Source organism: Pelobates fuscus, chromosome 12 (genome assembly GCF_036172605.1).
Source record: "Pelobates fuscus isolate aPelFus1 chromosome 12, aPelFus1.pri, whole genome shotgun sequence".
NCBI lineage: Eukaryota > Metazoa > Chordata > Amphibia > Anura > Pelobatidae > Pelobates > Pelobates fuscus.
Window position 1 is genome coordinate 66,328,381 of NC_086328.1, and position 24,725 is coordinate 66,353,105.

General features: G+C 40.0%; 1 protein-coding gene across 2 annotated transcripts in view; it reads left to right on the forward strand.

Annotated features, from left to right (window-relative positions):
• Window positions 1-24,725, forward strand: part of RASGRP2 (RAS guanyl releasing protein 2) — a 172,088-nt gene that overhangs the window by 123,259 nt on the left and 24,104 nt on the right. For both annotated transcript variants that reach the window (XM_063438727.1, XM_063438726.1), the window contains exons 10-15: window positions 4,881-4,958; window positions 5,846-5,959; window positions 6,439-6,554; window positions 10,143-10,284; window positions 13,162-13,198; window positions 13,722-13,880. In XM_063438727.1, coding sequence (XP_063294797.1) covers window positions 4,881-4,958; window positions 5,846-5,959; window positions 6,439-6,554; window positions 10,143-10,284; window positions 13,162-13,198; window positions 13,722-13,880 — 646 coding nt within the window. The remainder of the gene's footprint in view (window positions 1-4,880; window positions 4,959-5,845; window positions 5,960-6,438; window positions 6,555-10,142; window positions 10,285-13,161; window positions 13,199-13,721; window positions 13,881-24,725) is intronic.

Consider the following 24,725-nt stretch of genomic DNA (forward strand, 5'->3'; position numbering starts at 1 on the left):
GGCGACTTTAACGCAGCACCGTGCCAAGCTGCAGACCGGGGGAATATCCGGGGCCTGCCGCGCTCACACGGCAGGGGCCGACAGGACATACTATTACACGACTTCGTACGCGCAACAGGACTGACAGACATCTGGAGGGCCCAACATCCCAGCGAAGTAGACTACACGTTCTACTCTGCACCCCACGACTCATACTCTCGAATAGACCTTTTCCTAGTAAACGACCAGGCCATCCCAAAAATTGCAAAATCCTCAGTGGGCTCCATTACCTGGTCTGACCATGCAGACATAAGCATAGAAATAGACGGCCTCTGCACTATGACCCCATGGACCTGGAAATTAAACACCTCCCTACTACAAGATCCAGACATCAAAGAGACCATCCGCAAAGAGAGAGATGAATACTTCCAGCTTAACTCAACACAAGACCTGACACCTGCGACCATATGGACCGCACACAAAACGGTAATCAGAGGGGCCCTCATCAGGGAGCCACCCGCAAAAAGAAACAAAAAACACAACAACTAAAATCCCTACTCCTAGTCCTCCACACGCAAGAACAGCGACACAAAACGAACCCTACACCTGACGGACTGCAGGCCCTACAAACCACCCGGCACCGCCTCAAAGAAACGCTACTGGATGACGTAGCTAGGGCTATGACGTGGTCCAGGAGAACATTCTATGAACAAGCTAACAAAATGCATACACTCCTGGCCCGCACACTACGCCTACGACCAAAGCAAACACATATCACCACAATAAGGGACCACAACGGTCAACCCAAAACGACACCAACAGATATAGCACAAATTTTCACAGACTTCTACAGGGCCTTATACAACCATACCCCTACAGATACCACCGACGGAACAGACCCGACGGACGCCATACAACGTTACTTAAACAGATTGACAGATTGAACCTCCCAAAATTGAACCAGCCAGCTATAGCAACCTTGGGTGAAGGAATTACAATAGATTAAATTAACAAGGCGATCTCCCAACTAAAGGGACGCAAGGCCCCGGGCCCTGACGGCTTTGAGGGGAGCTACTACAAAACATACAGGGAGGAATTACTTCCCCACCTAGCCAAATGGTGTAACCTCCTGATGCAGGAAGGGCCCCCCGACCCAGACATGTCCACAGCCCATATAGTACTGATTCCAAAACCGGGGAAAGACACAACCTATCCAGAACATTACAGACCCATATCACTAATAAACCATGACGTCAAAATTCCAGCAAAGATCCTAGCGGAACGACTGTCCCCACAACTGACACACCTAATACATGCAGATCAGGTAGGATTTATTCCCGGACGACAATTATTCGAGAATACCCGACGCAGCATTGACTTAATCTGGACACACACGACCACACACACCCCATCCCTTATGCTCTCGCTAGATGCTGAAAAGGCATTTGACAGGGTGAAATGGAAGTACCTGTTTGAACTCTTGAGACACCTCCGATTCCCTGAGACATACATTGCGACAGTTCAAGCCATGTACACAGACGTCAAAGCGTATATCCGTATCCCGGGAGCACAGACAGCCCCCTTCCCATTGCACAATGGTACACGGCAGGGGTGTCCGCTCTCCCCCCTCCTCTTTGTGCTCACATTAGAACCCCTACTACAAGCAATCCGCTCTAACCAGGCTATCCAGGGAATAGAGGTAGGCGACCAGACTTACAAAGTCTCCGGATACGCCGACGACGTACTAATCACCCTCACGAACCCAAAAGACTCAATGCGAACCCTAACCCAAGAACTGACGGAATATGCAAGTCTCAGGTTACAAGGTAAACCTGGCCAAATCCACGGCGCTCCCAATAGCCGTCACACCCACAGACGTGACATACATACAAGAACACTACCGAATACCAATAGCAAACGCAGCCATAAAATACCTGGGGATACAGCACACCGCAGACCCCACACACCTATACAGAGCCAACTACACCCCTCTCCTCAAAACTCTTAGCACGGACCTAGACAAATGGATAGACAAGCCCCTGTCGTGGATAGAAAGGGTCCACACGATTAAGATGAATATACTACCCAGACTCCTCTTCCTCTTCCAGGCACTGCCCATCCCTGTCTCAAAATCTGACCTGGCCCCCCTACAAAAGACTATAGGAGACTTCATATGGCAGCACAAACGACACAGGGTGTCCAGGAATGTTCTGTATAGACCCAAGGATGGGGGAGGATTGGGCCTGCCCCATCTCCACAACTACTACCTCGCGGCCCAGATAGCCCAGATTGCCATGTGGCACTCAGCACCGGGAGACCGACGATGGGCAGACCTGGAGGCAGGCATTATGGGAGCAGACCTACCCCAATTTTATATATGGCTACCGAAGGAACACAGGGCCCTAATACGCACTCAATGCCCCGCAATCCTGAATTCCATAAAAGTCTGGGACGCCACAGGAACAAAACACAAACCAACTACCTCACCCTCCCCAATGATGCCAGTCCTGAGAAACAGTCCTTTCCCACCAGGAATGCGCGCCAGAGATTTTAAGAACATAGAGAGGGCGGGCCTACAGCGGGCGATCCACCTGTATGAGGGCGACCAGATACTAACATTCGAAGCCCTGGCAGAAAAGTCAAGGCCAAAACCCTCAGATTTCTTTCGATACATACAGATCAGGGATTTTGCACAACACAGCCTAGCAAAAACTGCAGCACGGACTACACCAACGGGCTTCGAGAAAATGTGCTTAAAAGAAAACCCCCTGAAAGGGCTTATATTGTCACTTTATGCACTCCTTAGCTCCAATAACACTGATTGGGGGGGGAACTACATTACACGACCCAATGGGAATCAGATCTGGGAGAGGTCCTGGAGGGCACAGACTGGAGAGACATATGGGAGGCAAATAAGGCCACCTCGATATGTGTTACACAACAGGAACAGGCTTACAAAACCATGTTTAGATGGTATACCACCCCAGTGAAGCTATACCACATGCGCAAAATCCCTGATGACCTGTGCTGGAGGGGCTGCGGACATAAAGGGACGTACAAGCACATGTGGTGGGACTGCCCGAAGGCACAGGCTTTTTGGAGAGAAGTAGGGCACCTCTTAGACAAAGTGTTCCAGAGAAGGGTAGGCATAGACCCATGGGTGTACCTGTTGTCCAGACCAATGGACGACTGGACAGGAAGGGAACAAAAACTCCTCCATAAAATCACCCTGGCAGCTAGACTTACCATGGCAAAGGCATGGCTTAAACCCGAAATCCCCCAGATCCAAACAGTGATACACAAAATAAGAGACATCCACGTCATGGACCACCTCATGGCAATAGTGAGAGGTACTATAAAAACATATGAAAAGGTTTGGGAACCCTGGAAGGCCACTGATAGAGAAGACTGAGACTAGAACAGGAGGTATTGCCATCCCTGGCCTGCCCCGAGTGTAAGCCAGTGTAATCCAGACAAAACGCCGATCTCCGCTTGAGGACCCCCTCCCTTCCCTCTCTATCCGTTACTCCCCCCTCTTTTCTTTAACTGGTTACTGTGTAAATGTCAAATTGTGTCGCCAACAACAGTATATTTTGGCTTGTGACAATGGCAATAATACTGTACGAGTCGCATTACACAAATGTATACGTATACTTGAATGTACCATGTAGGTACCTGGTCACGCAACTATATCCACCAAAGAGTAATACAACAACACACCAAACATGAATGAATCTTAAAAAGATGGTATAGAGAAGAGGGCAAATCACAAGTCAGCATAAGTGAAAAAACATATTAGAAATTGAATGGGACACAAGTTAGTGTTTGTTAAGAGTTAATTAAAAATTAAAAACTCCTTGGTGGACGGTGACGAAAATATTACTTACAATGAACATGCAGTGTCTATGGTTGCTTATTATATAACACTGTTCAAATGCATGACATGTTACTTGGCTTTTGCACAAGCCAATATGCTAATGAGCTATCACTATGTCTGCCAAGATGAAAAAAAAAGAATAAAAAAAAAGAATGTCTGTCTGAAATGTGTAGATTTGTTAAGCAGAAGAATACATTTACAATTTGACCCAACTGTAGAGATTTACCATGAATGAATAATGATTGAGAAGAGATAAATTACTTCTAATAAGAAAAGTTACATAGAGCCCAATGGAAATAAAACTTGACTTGTTAAGTAAGATGATTGTTGCCTGAGATGGGTTAGTGTGAACTATAATATGGGAAATACATAATAAAAGAAAAGGGAAGGGGAAAAACAAGTGGAGACAGAAGCACAAGAAAGAGGAAGAACAAAATAAATTTATCTGCCAAGTGGCTCGCTGTATTTTACAATGAATATTCAGGACTTTCTGGCATTATGTAAAATGCTACTGTTTACATTGATTTATGAATTGTATCTTTACTAAATAAAAACATAATAATTACCAGCACTTCAATGGGGAAGTTCCAGAAATGATCAGTCTACGACAAAACCTTTCAATGTTTCAATGCAAAAACAACCTCATGATGTTCCGAAGACTATATGTACTTCTGCTCTTCTCATGTTAACGAACGTGCTTAGTTTTCATGTTCTATAATGAGTCAGAGCTTGATTTTTAATGTAGCAAACTTGCAGTCCTAAGACATTTTGGTACAGTGCATAATTTTACACAGAAAAAATATATATATCTATACTTGAAAAAATGTATATACATTCTTTCCCTGTAAATAAAACACAGAATTATCTCTTAATTAGTCATGTGAATTTAATATCACAAATGACACATACTCATGTGTGGGTCATTCATTTCTAATTCAGCAAATTGAAGATGGATCACATTTCAAAGTGTTTCATCAACACCAACTTGATTTAAATATATATATATATATTTTTTTAATTCTAGGTTTCTTTGGACCAATATCGCTCAGAGGAAGAGATTTACCAACTGTCTCTTCAGAGAGAACCACGGGCACGATCTTCGGTGAGACAACAGTTACCAACACAATGTAACTACAAACCACTACTAGATGAACCTATTTTTGTATAGTACTTTTTTTTGTTAAGGAGAATTAAATAACTTCGCACAAGCTCAACATAACCACACAAGCAGCTGTGTAATGTGCTTTACTTTTAGTACATAATGGTAATAAATATAGTGATCTTGAAAAGACTGAAAAAGTCAGCTTGATTCAGTTTGGCATGGTACCTTCAACCCTAAGGCATTGGACACTTGGTAACACTGTAATCTATGATGAAAAAAGGTTCAAGCCATCAAATTCAATCTTCTTCATATCAATTTCAATGGCTGATTCTATGATACGTGAAAGACGTAAAGTGAAGTGCTTACCTGATGTGCCACAACTAGGGGAAAACATTGATTCAATCAATGTACAATCCTGTTAATTTAGGATAATATATATATATATATATATATATATATATATATATATATATATAATAATTTTTTGCAATTGAAAATATTAAATGTATTAATTTTCCCCTGTACCATCTTGTAATGTATGCATAAAAAGCAAAATACTTAAATATACAATCATAAAAAATTATGTATATTTGCAGCAGCACAAAATTTAGATTTTTCACAATTAACAGTAGCATGTTAGTTGCCTCACCAACAGTAAAAAGATAGATCAGATCGAATGTAATCATGAAGGGGCAATACATTAGTAACAGAAAAAAACAATGGGGGTTCAAAAGTAGAGCAATTATCATGATCATTCTATAGGTTTCCCTGGTGATTAGACCACTTTTAGTACTTTTCCCAGTATGACTCTTTTTATACAAAATCTGCAATCTATTTTGACTTATTTTGTTTCTAACCTGACTGTTTTTTTTTTCTTTCTTCTCCAGCAAACAAATATAAAATCAACTCCATCCCCATCACCTCCAATGGAGGAATGGGCATCCCTCAAAGCTAAACCTGATCAAGCATTGCTGTGCCAGCACATAGAGAAAATGGTAGAGGTACGTACTTTGCTCAAGTATTTCTTCTTTATTTTTAATTATAATGCTGCTAATGGAGCCTAAATACCATCGTACTCTTCTTCATAACCATTTTTACAAATTTGTTCTATGTTACATATGCTGTCTGTTCTCTTACTTAACCCCTTAAGGACCAAACTTCTGGAATAAAAGGGAATCATGACATGTCACACATGTCATGTGTCCTTAAGGGGTTAAAGTACAATGCCAAACTGAAATGCATAGTTACTTAAAGAAGTAAAACAGAACAATTAAGTTACATTTTGTTAAATATTCATTTTTGTGAGGAGTTTCATAGGTTGTATTTAAAGTCTGTTACCTGGTTTTAGGGTAATAATGACAAATGAGTTTCTTATGACGTGTGTGTGTGTGGTTTTATTTCACAAATCCATACTGGCTGATTCTTTTCTTTAAAATATAATAATATTTTCGTTACTGGAATATTATCTCTCTCTCTGCAGTCAGTGTTCAGGCTATTTGATGAAGATGGTGACGGTCATATCTCGCAAGAAGAATTCCACACTGTTCGTAGTAACTTCCCTTATCTGTGCGCCTTTGACGAGATTGACCAAAATCAGTGAGTGATATCTTTCATGTGCTTTATGTATTGCCTGTGGCTGGATGACCTGTAAAATCTTTAGCAGCTACGTTATAAGGATTATAGTGCAGTGCTTTGCGGTTGTTTCTGGTAGAGCTTACATGACTGGACATGTTTTTTGTGTGTTTGGTTTGGTGGACAGTTCTGATTCATAATTAGCCGGGGAGATTTATCGGCCTTATTGACCACATATTTTTCCAATTAACTACCAACTGATTCCTTTAAGTGTAGACATTCTTCTGAAACTCTCCTACTAGCTGCCTTATAATCTACAATGGCCTCGATAACATTGCCAGTGATATATGATATTGGGAGTTTATCAGGCCCTAATAAGTCTTTTATCAGTTTGGAGCAATTTAAATTCCACTCCTAGCCACTCAAGGGGGTTACATTTAGCACAAATATAGGTTGTTGGACAATGGCATGTCCACTCCCCCTTGTATTTTTAATTATAGCTCCCATTCACTGCTAGTGTGGGAGTGCTGAGGGGGACTTTAGGCCGCCTGGATTAATATTTAGTTATAGCCCTCACCAATGGGTGGGGCCCGATCGTAATCTAGCCCCCCCCCACACTTTATTAGTTAATAGTAGCCCACTGTGAATCCCCATGGGGGCACAGAGGGTGGACAGTAATTTGTACTTCCCCCCCCCATTTTTTATTTTATAGTCCTCACGTGATTCCCAAGCTATATGTTAAATTTTACTTGGCTGCTCATTATTAAGCCAGCATGCCCCCTCTCCCAGCATGGGGGATGCAATAAGACACCCTTGTACTAAGGAATGGGTCATAATGATCCTCCACAGGTTTTTACTTAATTTCCTTTTAATGACATGCAGAGCTAGTGATTTAAAAAGGCATAATAAATGTGCTTTCATATTCAATCCATTTTGTAAAGATGATTCTATGAACCGTACTCAATCCCAGCAGCCACCGGTGCTCTGGAACAGGACCAGCAATCCCAACACGTTAAGGCAACAAAGAAATTCCCAGGCACTCAGAGTGTTAAAGCGGCAGGTAGATTTAATGAAACAAAGCAGCAACGTTTCGACCTTCTAAGAGGTCTTTTTCAAGCTAACTGCCTGGGAATTTCTTTGTGGCCTTCATATTCAATCCAGTGCGAAATCAGTAGATCATTTTTGACTGGGTTTGCATAAAGTCCAAGACACTTTTTGTGTAAATGTTGTGTGTGAATGTGCGTTATAATGTTGTCGTTGGAGAAGCATCTAAAATCTAATGCATGATTTGTGAATGGTTTCTAAAGAAAGCATTGAACAGGACACTCCTCACACCCTAGTAACCTATGCACTTTGCAAAGACTATAGAGCAGGTAGATTCCCAGTCCCACTGCTTTCAATTGCAATGCTTTGCAGCAATTTATGTCACTGTGACCACACCCTGCCTTCCATATATACTTGCACAGTGTGCAGAAAACACCCAGTCACATGTGATCACATTTTGAATGGAACTGTTAAGCTATTAGAGGCCACATTACAGCTTTGATAGGATTCTGCAACAGTTACATTAAATAAGTGCTGCAATGCCTTTTTGTCAAATTCTCATGCAGTTGGCGGTTTATGGAATATACTTAGCTCTCTTTGAAAATCCTGACTGACTGCTCCGTTCCCCAGTTTTGGCAACAGAGCTTATTGCAGAAAATGCTAATTCATGGACTTTGAAAGAAAGTGAATGAATGTGAAGTTTGGTTTTCCATGGTTGTAAAGTTTGGTTCTCAGTTGTGATTTCTAACTTGATTAAAGTGCTCAGCTATATACTATAAATGTTATTAAAGAAATTAGGTACTCACCAATTTAGAGACAAATACCCTAATTTGTTTTATTTTTCTACCTGGTAGTTATACCTAGTAGACTAACGTTTTTTAATAATACGTGCATTGCATTAGTTATTTGTTACCATTAAGTGTGCATTTTCTCATGTAACCAAACACACCTATAAAATAAAAACACGGGAAGGTGTAGCGCCCGGGGTGTCTTTGAAGTGTATATATATAATAAAAACATGAGAAAAATGGAACAATAACGGCGAACAATAAATAGAAGCAAAGCACACTCACACTTTTCAGGAGCTAAGATGTAGCTCCAAATTGAGCTCCTGGGCAGAATGCCTACAGATATGGTGGATTATAGACTCTTACAGTAGGTTCTTGTAGTAGATGTGACTCTTGTAGATATATGGGGGAAATAAAACTATATAGTGCAGTATAGCAAATAAAAGTGTATGAATAAAACTGCTAACAGGCATGCACTCACATGTCTTGGAGCCTGGAAAGCGGCTCTGCAGATTAAGTGTGGAGTGGTATAATCCCCACTCTTGGATATCGGTGGTTGGTGTTTTCTCTCCGATGATATAAATAGGGGAAAACCAAAACCAAAATAGTGTACACCATATGGAGTGCAAATTAGGATAACAAACGTTAAAATCTACTCACATTTAGTAGATCAAATAAGGATTGCTCTATCCAACAGGTATAGGTGGATTTATCCCCACCAAGGATATAGGTGTTCGTGAGTTCAGCAGCAAGCAGGCCCAATAAAAAAGTACTTATATTGATAAAAAGATAAACTATAAAAGGAATAAAGTAAAATAGATATATAAAACAATTTTAAAATATACTTAACACGTTTTGCTAATTGAATGGCTTTATCCAAAGTGTTATTGATAGTGTATCAATAAAAGTACTTTTTTATTGGACCTGCTTGCTGCTGAACTCACGAACACCTATATCCTTGGTGGGAATATATCCATCTATATCTGTTGGATATACTAATCCTTATTTGCTCTACTAAATGTTAGTAGATTTTAACCTTATCCTAATTTGCACTCCATATGGTGTACACTTTTTTGGCTTTGTTTTTCCCCTATTTATATCATCGGAGAGAAAACACCAACCACTGATATCCAAGAGTGGGGATTATACCACTTCAAACTTAATCTGCAGAGCCACTTTCCAGGCTCCAGGACATGTGCATACCTGTTATCAGTTTTATTCATACGCTTTATAAAACTTTCAAGTTTTATTTTTCCCATATATCTATGAGAGTCATCACTACTACAGGAATCTGCTGCAAGAGTCTACACTCCACCATATCCATAGGCAGGGATCATTCCACCCAGGCATTCAAGTTGGAGCTACATATTAGCTCCTTAAAAGTGTGAGTGTGCTTACTTCTATTTATTATCTATTGGAACTGTTACGTACTTCACCCCGTTTATGTTGACTATGCTGCCCTTTGGATTCTATCAGTATCTACAAAGCGCTTAATTCCTTCTGGTTTTTTTACATCTATAAAATTAACATGATTCTTTTTCTTTTCATTATTTTGTTTTCATTTTGTTAATGAGCTCTGACATTTTAAATTGTTTTAAAATGCTGATCATTTTTTCCTACCAATCATACTTGCACTCATCATTTTTCCATGTATTGCATGTGCTTTACAGACAGGGAAGTTTGACGAAGCAGAATCCATTTAGCATAAACAAACAACTTTTCTGCTTGTCTGTGCTTTTGACAAAAATAAAATATATATATATATTTTATGTTTATGCAGAGATGGAAGGATCAGCAAACAAGAGATGACCTCTTATTTTATGCGAGCTAGCTCGGTGTTGGATTGTAAAATGGGATTTATCCACAATTTCTCAGAGCGGACATTCATACGACCTGTGTCTTGCCAACACTGCGGAAATCTGGTAACGGTTACTGTGTTCCTTTCGTGATCATTTATAGTGGTATTTGTTTGCATAATGGATAAATAGTCATATCATTTTTTAATCAATATATACATTGCAAATAAATCCCATACGTGTACAGTGCGGGTTTGTTTGTCAGAGCATAGTGTGGGCAATACAGATTCAGTGGTGCACCTACTGTATGGACAGTGACATGAAAAAATATTGTCATGGCTTTGCAATTGCAACATATTGAATTGAAAAGTAAATCATGAACACGGGTATACATGGACTGTTGACTTTAATTTGAAAGTATTTACATCCATAAACAGTGAATCAGACGTAAAATCCATTATAAAGAAAATTCTAATGACTTGTAGAATCAGTGGTGGAAAAATAACGATTTGGACGAATTCAGGCCGATCGGTAATTCTGCCAAAATACTAAACTCCTAGCCATCAAATGAACTACTACTGAAGCAACCGAAATGCCCACCAATGACTGCTACCACCCATGTAGTGGGTCAATAATTAATGGAATCTATAGACACCCAAACCAGTTCATCCCTTCATTAAATGGGCTAGGTGCTATGTCACCCTCATTTTAACCTTGCAGTTGAAAAGTTGCAGTTCTGCAGGAACTGCAGGGAGAAAAGTAAAATTTACAATTTTATCCCTAGCAACAAAGCGCCCCAAAAATGCATCCTGCTACCATAAATAAATTTACCCACGCCTGGGCAAAAATGAAAAGCCAAATTTGGCAGGAAAACTGCAGTATTGCAACATGACTCTGTGGTCCTGCATGGCTCCACAATAGGTCCCATCCTCTGACACACAGAACTGACAGAGAGCAACTGTGATGGCTATTTTACATTATTCCATCTGGAACAGGAAAGGAAGAACTGCTATTACCACTGAACACACCAGGGCTTTGGAAAGGCTCCTGCTAGCTGTCCAATAGACGGCCAGTGTATATATTAACATAATAAGACATCAGGGAGAGCAGTGTCTTAGGCAAGGTCTTAGGCACTTCTTGGGCCTCATGCTGCAGCTGCCTCTGATGATAAGTTAAATAGAAATAGCAGACCATGTGCACACAGGGAACTATTATCTCCTCAAGAGACAGGAAATGCAAATGTGATATTAAAAATATCACCACGGAAACTGGTTTTATGCTTCAGTGGTCAATTAAAGTTTTGTTCCAGGCAAAAAGAGAGCCCTTTGTTTTTAATTTCTTTTCCCCATTTTTACTAATTATAACGCAATTGTAAGACAACAAAGAGTGACTTAACATGGCTTTTACAGGGAGATATAGAGTGGATTATATGAAAATTGAGTCAGATGCTGTTCTTTCAGAATGGGTGCCCCTTTTTGATATCAACTAAGAGGTAGAATAGTATACTTTTTTTGGATGGTAATATGTTGATGCTGTATAATTGATAATATCTAGAACTTAGGACGTTTGAGCAACCACTATCATATTGGCTAACTGGAAGCAAAGACAATCAAAATGTGAGTTGCTATCGCAGGAGAAACATTAACTGTGTGACCTGACCCCTTTGTTTTTATTTAAATTTGGGAAACAATCCAATGAAAGTCAAGGCCTTTTAGAGTAAACACAAAGTCAGGAACATAGACCTCACTATTAAAAGATACATCACATAGGATAATGCCAAGTGCAAGGAGCAAGCCCAAGTAAACAGCTATCAAGGACATTGTCAGGGAAATCAAAATATTCATAAAGGGAAATAGTGGTAGTTAGGTGCCTTGTGTTCTGCAGGCAGTTGTCCTGCTCTCTGTCACAAAGCTATTCCCCAGGAAAAGTGTCTTGAGTAAACACGGTGGAGGGGTTATATAGGCTCTTCTGAAGCCAATGTGCTGGCAGTGAAATAAACACATTGACATTGTGGAGGAGAATTGCTCTGCCCCTGTGTATGGTAACACTCACAGATCTCTGTGAATGGTGGCACTAGAGCAATAGGTAAAAGGTATGTTCTAAATTAACCACTTCTAAAGGAATTACATTTATTTTATCACTGATATATGCTAAGGTGACTTCGTCATGTAGGGTTCAATATAATATTATGGTTTATTCTATAGTTGACATTGATGGTTTAAAGGGTTACTACAGGCACCAGACCGCTTAATCTCATTGAAGTGGTCTGGGTACAGTGTCCCTGTTCCCTTAACCCCAATGTAAAACATGCCAGTTTTAGAGCTGTGTCGAGTTTTACAGCTATAGACAGTGTTAAATGTGCATGCGCATTAAGTCCCCCCCCCCCCCCCCTTGGCTGTCGTTGGCGGAGGAGGAGACTGACCGAGCGCTGAGGGACATCGGAGCTGGAATCAGGTAAGTGCTTAAAGTTTTTTTTAACCCTTTACATTGCCAGATTGTCCCTACAGTGTTAGGAATACAGCTTTGTATTCCTAACACTACATTGTTCCTTTAGTGAAAATAGTGTTTGAGTATATACTTTTTATAAACACCTTTTGCCTATTAAACACATTCCTTTATGTTGTTGATCCGAAAGCAGGCCAACCCCCACAGCCTAACCCTAATTTCAAAAGGAAAAAAGGCCTTCTTTATCCATAATGGCAATCAGATTTATCTTTGGATCAAAAAGATGTTGATTTGTTCACATTAGAAGGGAACAGTAAAATACTGCAACACATGTAAAACAGAAAATTGTGTAGAACTCAACAATAAAAGAAAATTAAGCTACTGATTATTTTCTTAGTTTACAGTACATTTTGTTTTGAAGTGTACAGTGACTTATCGTTGTTGGAGGACGGAGTACACAATCTTGATCAAATTGCTTTAAATTTCTCTCTTGTGTTAAAAGTAGGCGATTGGAGTATTACTGAGACCTGCTTCATGAATTATATTTCTTTTTTTCAGATACTTGGAATTTATAAGAAGGGCTTAAAGTGCCGATGTGAGTATTTTGTGGACTATCTTTACAGCAGCCAAACCATGTAGGAAGCATTTTTATAAGGCAGAACTACATATCATACTGCAACAATGTTCTATTGATGCCAACCATTGGATACATCTAGGGAAATTACATTTATAAGGAAGGGTAATGCTGTCTGTACCAATGGTTAATCTGAAGATTAAATAAAAACGTAATGTTGCCAGAAGTACATGCCTTCCAATAATGTAGCATTCATTGTTTCTGGGTATGTTTTGATTAAACATCACAGCTTAATGTTGTGGTTATAGTTTAAGACCTTTCCATTGCACTTTTACTATTAATAGTTGTTTTTTCAAAGTGAATATGCTACTTGTGCTCTTTTAATAACAAAACTGATGTTTGGCCAATTCCAATATTCAGCAGGGATTGAGATTTGGATTTTGACTAAAAGTAAAGATCTTTATTGATATGTGCTATTTTCACGTGTTTTATTATAATGTTTCATTGGCTCTTTGACCACTTTTTTTTTTTTTTTTTATAACAGCCTGTGGGGTCACTTGTCACAAGCATTGCAAAGATCGTCTCTCCATAGAGTGCAAGAAGAGGTCAAAAAGTGTAAATGAAAAGAGAGAGTCATCTCACAATCCTCGCCAATTCTCCTTCTCCTTACCAAGGTCATTTAAGAAAACAGCAGTACAGCCAGGTACATTTTTGATAACCCTTAGTTTAATATTTCAACCTATGTATACCACTTTAATGGAATTTCAAATTAGCTGTACTGTCTTTAGAAAAATGTTAGTAAACCACAAATCATTACAGTAACAATTAAGCACTTGCACATATCCCACAATAGCATTTTGTATTCTTGGCGGTTATGTTATAATGGTTAAAAAAAAACCCCAAAAAAAAAAACCTTGCTGCACTGCAGAACATATGTTTAGTAGCTCTTAGCTGTCATAAGGGTTTTATTAATCAGATGTTGGTAGTATACTTTTATAACTCTGCATACACTACTTAACTATAATAATCTCTTCAATTTCAACCAACAAAGTAAACCTTTCTGTCACTTTCAACTCAGGTCTTCAGTGTCTCCAGTCCTCATTTGCTGCCCAAATTATTGCTGCTTATACAGGGGACCCTCTGCCAATTATTTACCAACATCACTGTATGCTTGGGCACCTAAAGGAGAAATGATTTATGCTTGCATGCATGCTTGCGATTTTCTCCAGCAGATCCATACACTGAAAGCGTTGACTAATTGGCATGCTGTGCCTGAGAAAGCATGTAATTTGAAATAAAAGAATTTAGAGATGTTTTAAAAAAAAAGTAACTCAACCAATAGCTACCTTCTGGCTAGAAATTACTTCTTAAAATTGAATAAGTGACCATTCCTCCTTTTATTTGGTCTCATTGCTTATGTGTTTGAATTCAGTGATTTTTTTTTTTTTTTTTAAATAATTTAAAAAAGGAGAAGGACAGTATCTAAATAAAGCAGAGAACACAATACATAATGTTATAAGTGATTTCTGAGAGATTTATTTTCCTTCTTGCCCTAGAGAGAGACACACAGAGTCGGTATATGCTGTGAAACACTGCAAATACAGAGTTTATTCCTTTTACTGCTAAAGGTATAACTCCACCTCTGGCTGCATCATTGGGGTGCCATTAGCCAACCCAGAAGAAGAGTTTTGATCTGGCCAATGTCAATTCTATGCATATTTAATCCTCTAAACTGATTTTTACTAAGTTCCATGGTCACCTTTCCTTACCAATTCACTTAGGGCTCGTGGCTGCTTTTGATGCTGTTTATCCCAAGACCAGTTACTTTCATGATCAAGCTGGCTCACATCATAATGCCTGGCTCACATCATGCTTGTCTAACTGCTTCTAACTGGTTCATTTGTTATCATTCCTTTTACACTTCACTGGTTTCTCAGTAGACCTACCCTTCTCCATCTAAACCTCTTTTCTAAAAACATTGTTTGATTTACAATACTTTTACTTATTCTATATGCAAATTATGCTTCTAAAATGCCCTTTCTCTCCCCAACTAAATCAGCACAAGTTATTGGTGTTGTATTTTACTCTATTTTGACTTACCAGTGTTAATTTTGATGGCAAGTTTCAAATTAGTTTTAGTCATAGTCTTTTTACTAAAAATCCATTTTAGTTTTAGTCATATTTTAGTAATCTGAATTGTTTTAGTCAACACAACTAAAGTCTATTGGGTTTAATTTAAGCATCGGTCTCTTTTGCCCCTTACCCAGCTCTTCTGTGGCTCTTTGCCTTCCCCCCCAGCCCCTCTGTGTGTCTCTTGCCCCCAGCACCTTGTCTGTTTCTCCCCCAGCCCCTCTGTCACTTTGTGACCCCCCCAGCCACTCCATGTGTCTCATTCCCCCAGGTCCCATGTTTCTTAATTCCAACTCCCAGCCCCTCCACATTTCTCACTCCCCCAAAGTCCTTCTATGTGCACATTATTTTCCCTCCAAAGTTCCTTCATGTGTCTCATTCTCTCAGCCGTCCATGCATCTCATTCTCCCACCCCCCCATGTGTCTCATTTCCTCTCCTCCCTCCCCCATGTGTCTCATTCTCCCACCCCCCCCATGTGTCTCATTTCCTCTCCTCCCTCCCCCATGTGTCTCATTCTCCCACCCCCCATGTGTCTCATTTAATCTCCTCCCTCCCCCATGTGTCTTACCCGCAAATTACCCGCAAATTTCAATTCCATTTTAGTCATAGTCTTATGACTAAAAAGTCATTTTAGTTATCTGAATTGTTTTAGTCTAGTTTTAGACGACTAAATCTCCAGTAGAAACAATGATGAAAATTGCTAGTCTATGAAATTAACACTGCTCCTTACACACCAATAGTCCTGGTTTTGTCAGTATTCCTACTGGAATACATACCTCCAAACTGGGTTCTGCAGGATTGTCCCGAATTCTGGCTTCTGTCCTGCTCTCTGGGGTTAGTCCTCTGATGTCCTGCATATATGTATGCCTGGAAAATGTTCCCAATCAGCAGAACGTGAGCACATCAAAACACATGCTATGGAAAAACATCTCAGTGCATTAATAAGGCTTTAAGGTCATGCCTATAGTGCTTCAAAAGTGCTCTCTCTGCATGGTCTGCTCTGATTAGGGCCATGCATTCATGTGAGATTGACATTCCCCTTCTTTGGCAGACAACAACAAAATAGTCATGAACGCCCCCCAGGTGTTTAGGGGTCCCAAGCCCATAGCCATCCTTAGTAATAACCTGATACTTACCGTTGGTGGCCTTCCTCCTCCTTCTTAAATTCTCTGTTCTTTTGCCTCAAAAAGGCCAAAAAAATCCATTTAGTTCCAAAGGGACTGTTGGGGAACAGTGGGTACTCCCCATTTATTTTATGTAGAGCTTCCAACTGCTAACCATGCTGACCGAATGTAATCAAGGCCTTTGTTAGCATATCACATATACTGATTTATTGAAGAACTAAAGAAAATTTATGATCTAAAGTGCCTTACAGTAACACAATAATTTCAATTTAAATGTTTAAAATGAAATCACCATGTCAGCAAGGAAAAAGTAACGCATTACCCATTTGTTACCTATGTTGTTTGTACTTGTTCTATTGACGTTGGAAAGCGAAATATCTACTCGATGGAACTGACAAATTGATAAAATCACAATGCTATGGACTCTGATCATATTCCATTCAACTAAAGCATTTTGTGATCCACTTTAAAATTAATATCCCATTGCCTGTGCAAATATGACACAATTTGAAATGCAGTATTGCTATATGTAAAACGAAGTCTATCAGGGTTAGTCTTTCTACAATTATGTTTTGCGCAGTAGATCCATTTTTTAATATTAAAATGTTTATCATCATGTTGAACTGGGTATATGTTGTGAAAACTATATTCAAATTATTTTCTGTTAAAAAAAAAAAACCAACAACCTACAACATTCGCTTCTTGCTACTGGAGTAAAGGTTCACCAAGGATTTGCTGTGTAACCGGTAAAATATAGAACCTTATTCTCAGTCAGGATTCCCATGAGGATAACATTAGACTTTTAACCTAGCCTAGCTGGAATTACTTAAAGGGACACTATAGTCACCTGAACAACTTTAGCTTAATGAAGCAGTTTTGGTGTATAGAACATGCCCCTGCAGCCTCCCTGTTCAATCCTCTGCCATTTAGGAGTTAAATCCCTTTGTTTATGAACCCTAGTCACAACTCCCTGCATGTGACTTGCACAGCCTTCCATAAACACTTCCTGTAAAGAGAGCCCTATTTAGGCTTTCTTTATTGCAAGTTCTGTTTAATTAAGATTTTCTTATCCCCTGCTATGTTAATAGCTTGCTAGACCCTGCAAGAGCCTCCTGTATGTGATTAAAGTTCAATTTAGAGATTGAGATACAATTATTTAAGGTAAATTACATCTGTTTGAAAGTGAAACCAGTTTTTTTTTTCATGCAGGCTCTGTCAATCATAGCCAGGGGAGGTGTGGCTAGGGCTGCATAAACAGAAACAAAGTGACTTAACTTCTAAATGGCAGTGAATTGAGCAGTGAAATTGCAGTGGAATGATCTCTACACTAAAACTGCTTTATTTAGCTAAAGTAATTTAGGTGACTATAGTGTTCCTTTAAAGAGTGATACACAACAGGTTGTGTTTCAGATCTCCTCAAGAGTTTCATCAGTTCAGGAATGCCGTTTGAGAATGACAAATGACATAGAGGAAAAAGGAATTGGCAAACACAGCATATCACACTCGACAATCCTAGAGACAGATCAATGATTTCCATAACTGCACTGATTCAATTCACAGAGAAAACAACACAGTGCAATTACCATCACTCCACAACAGAACCTGAAAAACAAAATCATAAAAGTCAACATTTATCTGTGTGTGAACATACACAGACAAAAAAAAAGTAGTAAATAGCAACAAGCGTGAAAAGGATGTATTTTTTTCCTATTCGTGAGTATGGAAATGATGTATGATAGGGAGAATGAAAAGGTAATAAAAGTGTAAGTAAAAGGTTTGCAATGATAAATCTGATATTACCTTTTAACAATTTGAGATCGCTGTAGATTTTATTTCAATATGTTGATGGGAGGCAATAAAATAACTCATTTTAGTCTCCATCATAACTTCCGCCCTGCCATTCCTACCATTTGTCTACACTATGACAGTTGTAGTTCTGCTTTGTTTACACACTTCATATTCCAGGCAACATGAGAAAGAAAGGGTACAATAGAAAAGCGACCTTTCAGCTTGAAGACAATGAAGAGATCCTTATGATTGGGGAGGGAGGGAAGAGATCCTTATGATTGGGGAGGGAGGGAAGAGATCCTTATGGTTGGGGAGGGAGGGAAGAGATCCTTATGGTTGGGGAGGGAGGGAAGAGATCCTTATGATTGGGGAGGGAGGGAAGAGATCCTTATGGTTGGGGAGGGAGTGAAGAGATCCTTATGGTTGGGGAGGGAGGGAAGAGATCCTTATGGTTGGGGAGGGAGGGAAGAGATCCTTATGGTTGGGGAGGGAGGGAATAGATCCTTATGGTTGGGGAGGAAAAGTCTGAGAGAACTGACCTTATGACTGGGGTCAGTGGTATATTCTACATTTGTGCTGCCCTAGGCATGGCAAAACTTGGGCACCCCCTAATTTAAATTTGCCACACCCCCTCCTGTCAAGTCCAAACCTCTTTCTGTTTAAGACCAGCACGGACTTTGACTGACAGACACAAACAGACAATCCACTCAGTGAAAGGCAAACAATATCAGATACATATCCGATACATGCACTGCCATATATACACACACACTGATTTGACACAATGACAAACACACAATCATTCAGACACGCACTAACAGACACATACACTCACTGACAGACACACACTCACACTAACAGACAGATGCACTTACTGACAGACATGCACACACAGTAATGGACTCACTCAGACATGCGCTGACAGACACGCATACACACTAACACACACTGTTTTACAGACATACACTGGCACACACACTCACTCACAGACATGCACTGGCACACACACTCACACTCACTGACAGACACACACTCTAACTCAGACATAAACTGACAGACACACACACTCCCTAAAACACACTCACTGACAGGCACACACACACACATATTTACTGTCAGTCACACACTGATACTGACACACTCACACACATTGCCTTACACACTCACACATTATTAATTTTTTTTAATTTTAATTAAAATTCACAGTCTCCCTACCTATGGGAGAGCTGGAGTGGATGCTTTGCCTGCGACTGATAACCCTGGGGTCCAGTGTAGGTGCTGGGCTGGTAGGGTGGCTGTGCAGGCTTCTGTGCTCCTTTGTGGTTGGGTGGTGGCCGGTCCTTAGAATCTTCTTGCTCAGCTCCCTTGTATGCCTTTTGTGATCCCGGGAGCCAGAGTGATGTCATATTCCGGCTCTGGCATTACTGTGGGATGCACAAGGGAGCAGGAAGAGCTCAGAGGACAGCTATCCCTCACCTCCCACCCACCATATTAGTAGCTGTCTGACTCAGAGGGGGGGGGGGGCACTAGGCTGGCAAACTGGACAGCTCTTGGGTCCCCCCAAGAACGAGGCTAACAAGGCATCTGACAGGGAGCTTGGGGGCAATGTATTTTGCTGCCCCCCTGAAAGTGCTGCCCAAGGCAAATGCCTTGTTAGCCTTGCGGTAGATACAGCCCTGGCTGGGTGAGATAAATACAGCTGGGAAATGAGAGTAAAGCGAGGGCATTAGGTAGAAATGTAATACGTATTGTGGATGGCTAGGGAAATAACAAAACTTAGAGCTTATGTTAAAGGACACTTAAATTATTTTTCTTTTTAAAATAAACTGGTTAGTTGGTATACACAGAAACATAGAAAAATAGAATATAACGGCAGATAAACATTTGGCCTAATTAGTCTGCCCAATTTTCTAAATACTTTCATTAGTCCTTGACCTTATCTTAAGCCTAGGATAGCCTTATGCCTATCCCATGTATGCTTAAACCCCCTCACTGTGTTAACCTCTAGCACTTCAGCCATAAGGCTACCCTCTCTGTAAAGTAATACTTCCTGATATTATTTTTAAAACCTTTGCCCTAATTTAAGACTATGTCTTCTTGTTGTGGTAGTTTTTCTTCTTTTAAATATGGTCTCCTCCTTTACTGTGTTGATTCCCTTTACGTATTTAAATGTTTCTATCATATCCCCCCCCCCCCCCCCTGTCTCGTCTTTCCTCCAAGCTATACATGTTAAGATTCTTTAACTTTTCCTTGTAAGTTTTATCCTGCAATCCATGAACCAGTTTAGTAGCCCTTCTCTGAACTCTCTCCAAAGTATCAATATACTTCTGGAGATACAGTCTCCTGTACTGCGTACAATACTCCACATGAGGTCTCACCAGTGTTCAATACAATGGCGTGAGCACTTCCCTCTTTCTACTGCTAATACCTGAAAGAGCCCACGCAGGAGACAGAAGAGGAGGAGACGACACAGCAGTTGGTAGAGATGCAAGGAGACCCCACACTCCCATCAGCCTCAGCCAGTAGCAGGATCCCAAGTAAGCCACCTTTCTGCACATAAAAGATATGTTTACAGGAGGGTGGCTGCAAATATAAAAACTTTTATATGGCAGTGTGTATGTGCCCAGCAATCGAACACCAAAACAAGATGGAAACAAACCTTGCAATCAAACACAAACATTACATACAAAAATGGAAATAAACCACAAAACAAACGAGGGCCAGAGCCTAAAAATGGATCCTAACCGCACTAAGATACCTCCAATATAATGGCAAATAATAACTTTATTAGTAACAGAAAACCAATAACATACAAAACACACCACGTGCCCCCCAACAAATAGTGAGGTGGTTTTAAATAGTAAAAATCTAGACTACTTAATGCAGGTAAAAAGAATGGGGAGTCAAGGGTTAAACTGGTATGTCTACAAAAGGGCTTGTAGCCTTTAACTACTTGTCTGAGCCTTAAACGATCCATGTGAATATTGAAGGATAACATTTGTCGATTGACTTAAATTCCAATATCACTGCAGCCAACTTCTTTAAAGTTCCAAACCTATGTTAAAGAAGTATTGACACCAGTAGGATGTGCATATGTGTCTGTGTACACAAAGAGTAAAACTGCCAATCTTACACTGTACATACTTAAATCGGATGTACCACCTCTATATGTAAGAGAGTATAAATGGGTCCTTAGCACGCCTGACAGCCAGTCTTATTAGAGTTGATTATGCTCAGTGGATTGAGAAAATGAAGATCAAATATGCCCCTGTGTTTGAAGATATTCTGGGAAAAGTTAAGAACAAAAAGGTTTGGTTACAATTTAAACCTGGAGCTAGGTCAACGTTTTTCCAAGCTTGGACAGTGCCATTTGCTTTAAGGGCAGGAGTTGATGCTAAACTGAGGAGTTTAGAAGAGCAAAAGATTATATCACCTGTTTATTGTAGTGAATGGGCTTCTCCTATTATACCTTTACGGTGGAAAGATGGACAGATTTAAATATGTGGAGACTTTAGGATGGTGTTTAATGAACAATTAGCAGTTGTAAGTATCCTTTACCAAGAATGGAAGAGATTTTTACTAACTTAGCTCGGGGACAGGCTTTCACAAAACTTGATTTATAATCGTATGGTCTTTCGTATTGCTCCTGCACCAGCAATCTCGCGACGCACCATTTAGGCATTGTTAAAAGGGATACCCTATGTTCATTGCATTTTAGACAATTTGTTAATCACTGGCAGCACAGAGGAAAAATACCTACGCAATGCAGCGACTAATGACTCGTTGAAAATCAACTTGGAGAAGTATGCCTTTGTGAGTGACAAACTAGAATTTTGTGCCTATGTATTAGATTGGCATGGTCTACATACTGCTGATGACAAAGTCAAGGCCTTGCAAGAAGCTTCTTCACCACAAAATGGATCACAGATGAGATACCTGGGTCTACTGGGTCTATTTTCACTGTTTTTCTTCCACGATTAGCACATATCTTACACCCACTGCATCAGATTCTTGAGATAAACCGACTCTGGTTGTGAAGCAATGAATGCAATCAGGCGTCTACGATTCTAAGAATCTGCTTTTGTCTTATCGTATGTTAATGCACTATAATCTATATAAACCTCTCACAGTAGCACGTGATGCTTCATCTTATGGTTTAGGGGATGTCTCATCACACACGATATCAGATGGCTCAGATCGGCTGGTAGCCTTTGATTCTCATTCTCTGACAACAGCCGAGAAAAATTATTCTAAATTAGACGAGGAAACATTGGCCATAGTATGGACTGTAAAGACGTTCCATAACTACATTTATGGCAGGGAACTTACTCTGTTAACTGACCATAAGCCTCTACTAACCATTTTTAATCCAAACAAGGGAATTTCAAATACAACAGTTGCCAGTTGGCAACAATACGCTCTATCCTTGGATGCATATCATTACACTATCACATATCGAGCCCATGACTTCCATGGTAATGCTAATGCCATGTCAATGCTCCCACTAAGAAGTTCCTCACCAGTTGTACAGGAAATCCATCCTGTTGTATGTTTTCCGGGTATAGTACATGCCTGAGAGATTGCAAATGTATTTAAGAAAAGGCTGGCGACTATACATATTATGAGCCAAAAATATCCCACTACGGAATGGATGTATTTTATGGAGTGAGAGAATTCTGGTTCCTAATAGGTTATGGGAGTCAGAGCTCCCACTCTGACTCCCTCCTTTCCCTGCATTCTCCTCCCGCGTGGCCCTGCTCTGTATATGCTGGAAAGGAAGTGACTGCTTCCTCCCAGGGGTGCTCTTACGTCATCAATGGGGCTCGGTCACGCTCTTAAAGCGCCGCAGTACTGACCGGGCCCCAGGTAATCCACTGCCATTGGGTGGCCCCAATAGCACGGGCCACCCGATGGGTCCCTTCATTGTGGTCCCAGCGGCAGCTTCACGCGGCCGGGGCCGCACAACAATGCCAGCGGGCATCCCGGTTGGAGGGGTCGGCAGATCGGCCGGGGCCCCTGGAGTGACAGGCCGGGTCGCAGCTGTGACCCCTGCGGTAGTTCTGCCAGTGTGTGTGTGTGTGTGTGTGTGTGTGTGTGGGAAGGGAGATGTAGTGTTGTGCTTGCAGAGGTCATGTTGTAGCTACTTCCTGTTTGGTTGTATGGCACTGGGCTTCCATGCAGGTGGGATCTAATCAGCTAGGCATAGTTTGCAGGTATATTTAAAAAGGACAGTTGACAGTTATCTTCTGAATGGTTGGTATCCGTTACATACACTAAAAAAGGCCTCACAATATATTACATTTAAAGGAAAACATAATAATTGGCATTACATATGAACACACTCTGTATTAAAACGCTAAAATTATACACAAACCTCATTTAATTCAAACACCAACACTACACACAAGTACTCCACCACATTCCAATGGCAACAGTGTATACAAATACATCCATGCATGCACATAAATACTCTATGCAAAAACACGCTTACATTCAAATGCACAAACACTGCTCACAAATATAACCCTGCAAGGATGGGTTAATTAAGGACCCCTAGCTGTCATAGCATCGTTAGAGTTAAATAACGGATGGGAATCTAATTTTTGGCCTTTCTTGCGCTAGAGAGGGGACCAAAGTAATCTCTTACACCAGAGCTCTCTCTACAAAAGTTCTGCCACTGAACCTATTGTAACCCAATAAAAATAAAAAAAAATAAAAAATTGAATTACTTTATGCAGCTTTATTTAAATAGCATTTCCTAGTTATTCCATTTCTTTATTCCTAGAGCTGTATTCATCACAGTGTAGCCCGCTCAGCAGAATACATGTATTTGTAGCATGTAGAAAAGAGGTTTGATTTTGGTGTGAAATGTATAATTAGCATTAATATTAACAAATGAAGGACTGTGAATGAAGGAATACATTTGTCAGGAAATGACTGAAAGAAAACACTTATATGGGAAATTGCCTACCTTATCTTGCAAGGTGTATCTCTTTTGGACAGACCTACATTCGTCTGTTCCTCTCCTAGTGTCCTATTAACTACATTTATAAATACATTATCGTTTGTAAATGGAAGCTCAAGCCATTTAGAGCTTCATAGTAATAAAACTCAATAATGTGTTTTTAAATGCAGTAATGCGTTAATAAATTAGTCTGTGTGAAATAAAACACTTTGACTCATTCAGTTACATAAACAGCAATCAATAGATCATAAAGTCAAGTAAATAATCTTGATAAGTCTAACCACTTCTGCTAAAACAAATGTCCTTTTGGTCATTCGAAATGTCTAGATGTGTGTTTTATAGCATCACTAAAAATACAGAAAATAAATAACACAATATTATAAAAATCTCTTTTTTCGGGGGGGAGCCATATTATAAAGATTACTGCATATGTTCTAATGTGTATATAAGTGTATATAAAGCATAATTTTGTTATATAATGCTATAATCTGAGACCAGCATACATTTCACTAGCTGTAAAATTACATTATAATATCCTAG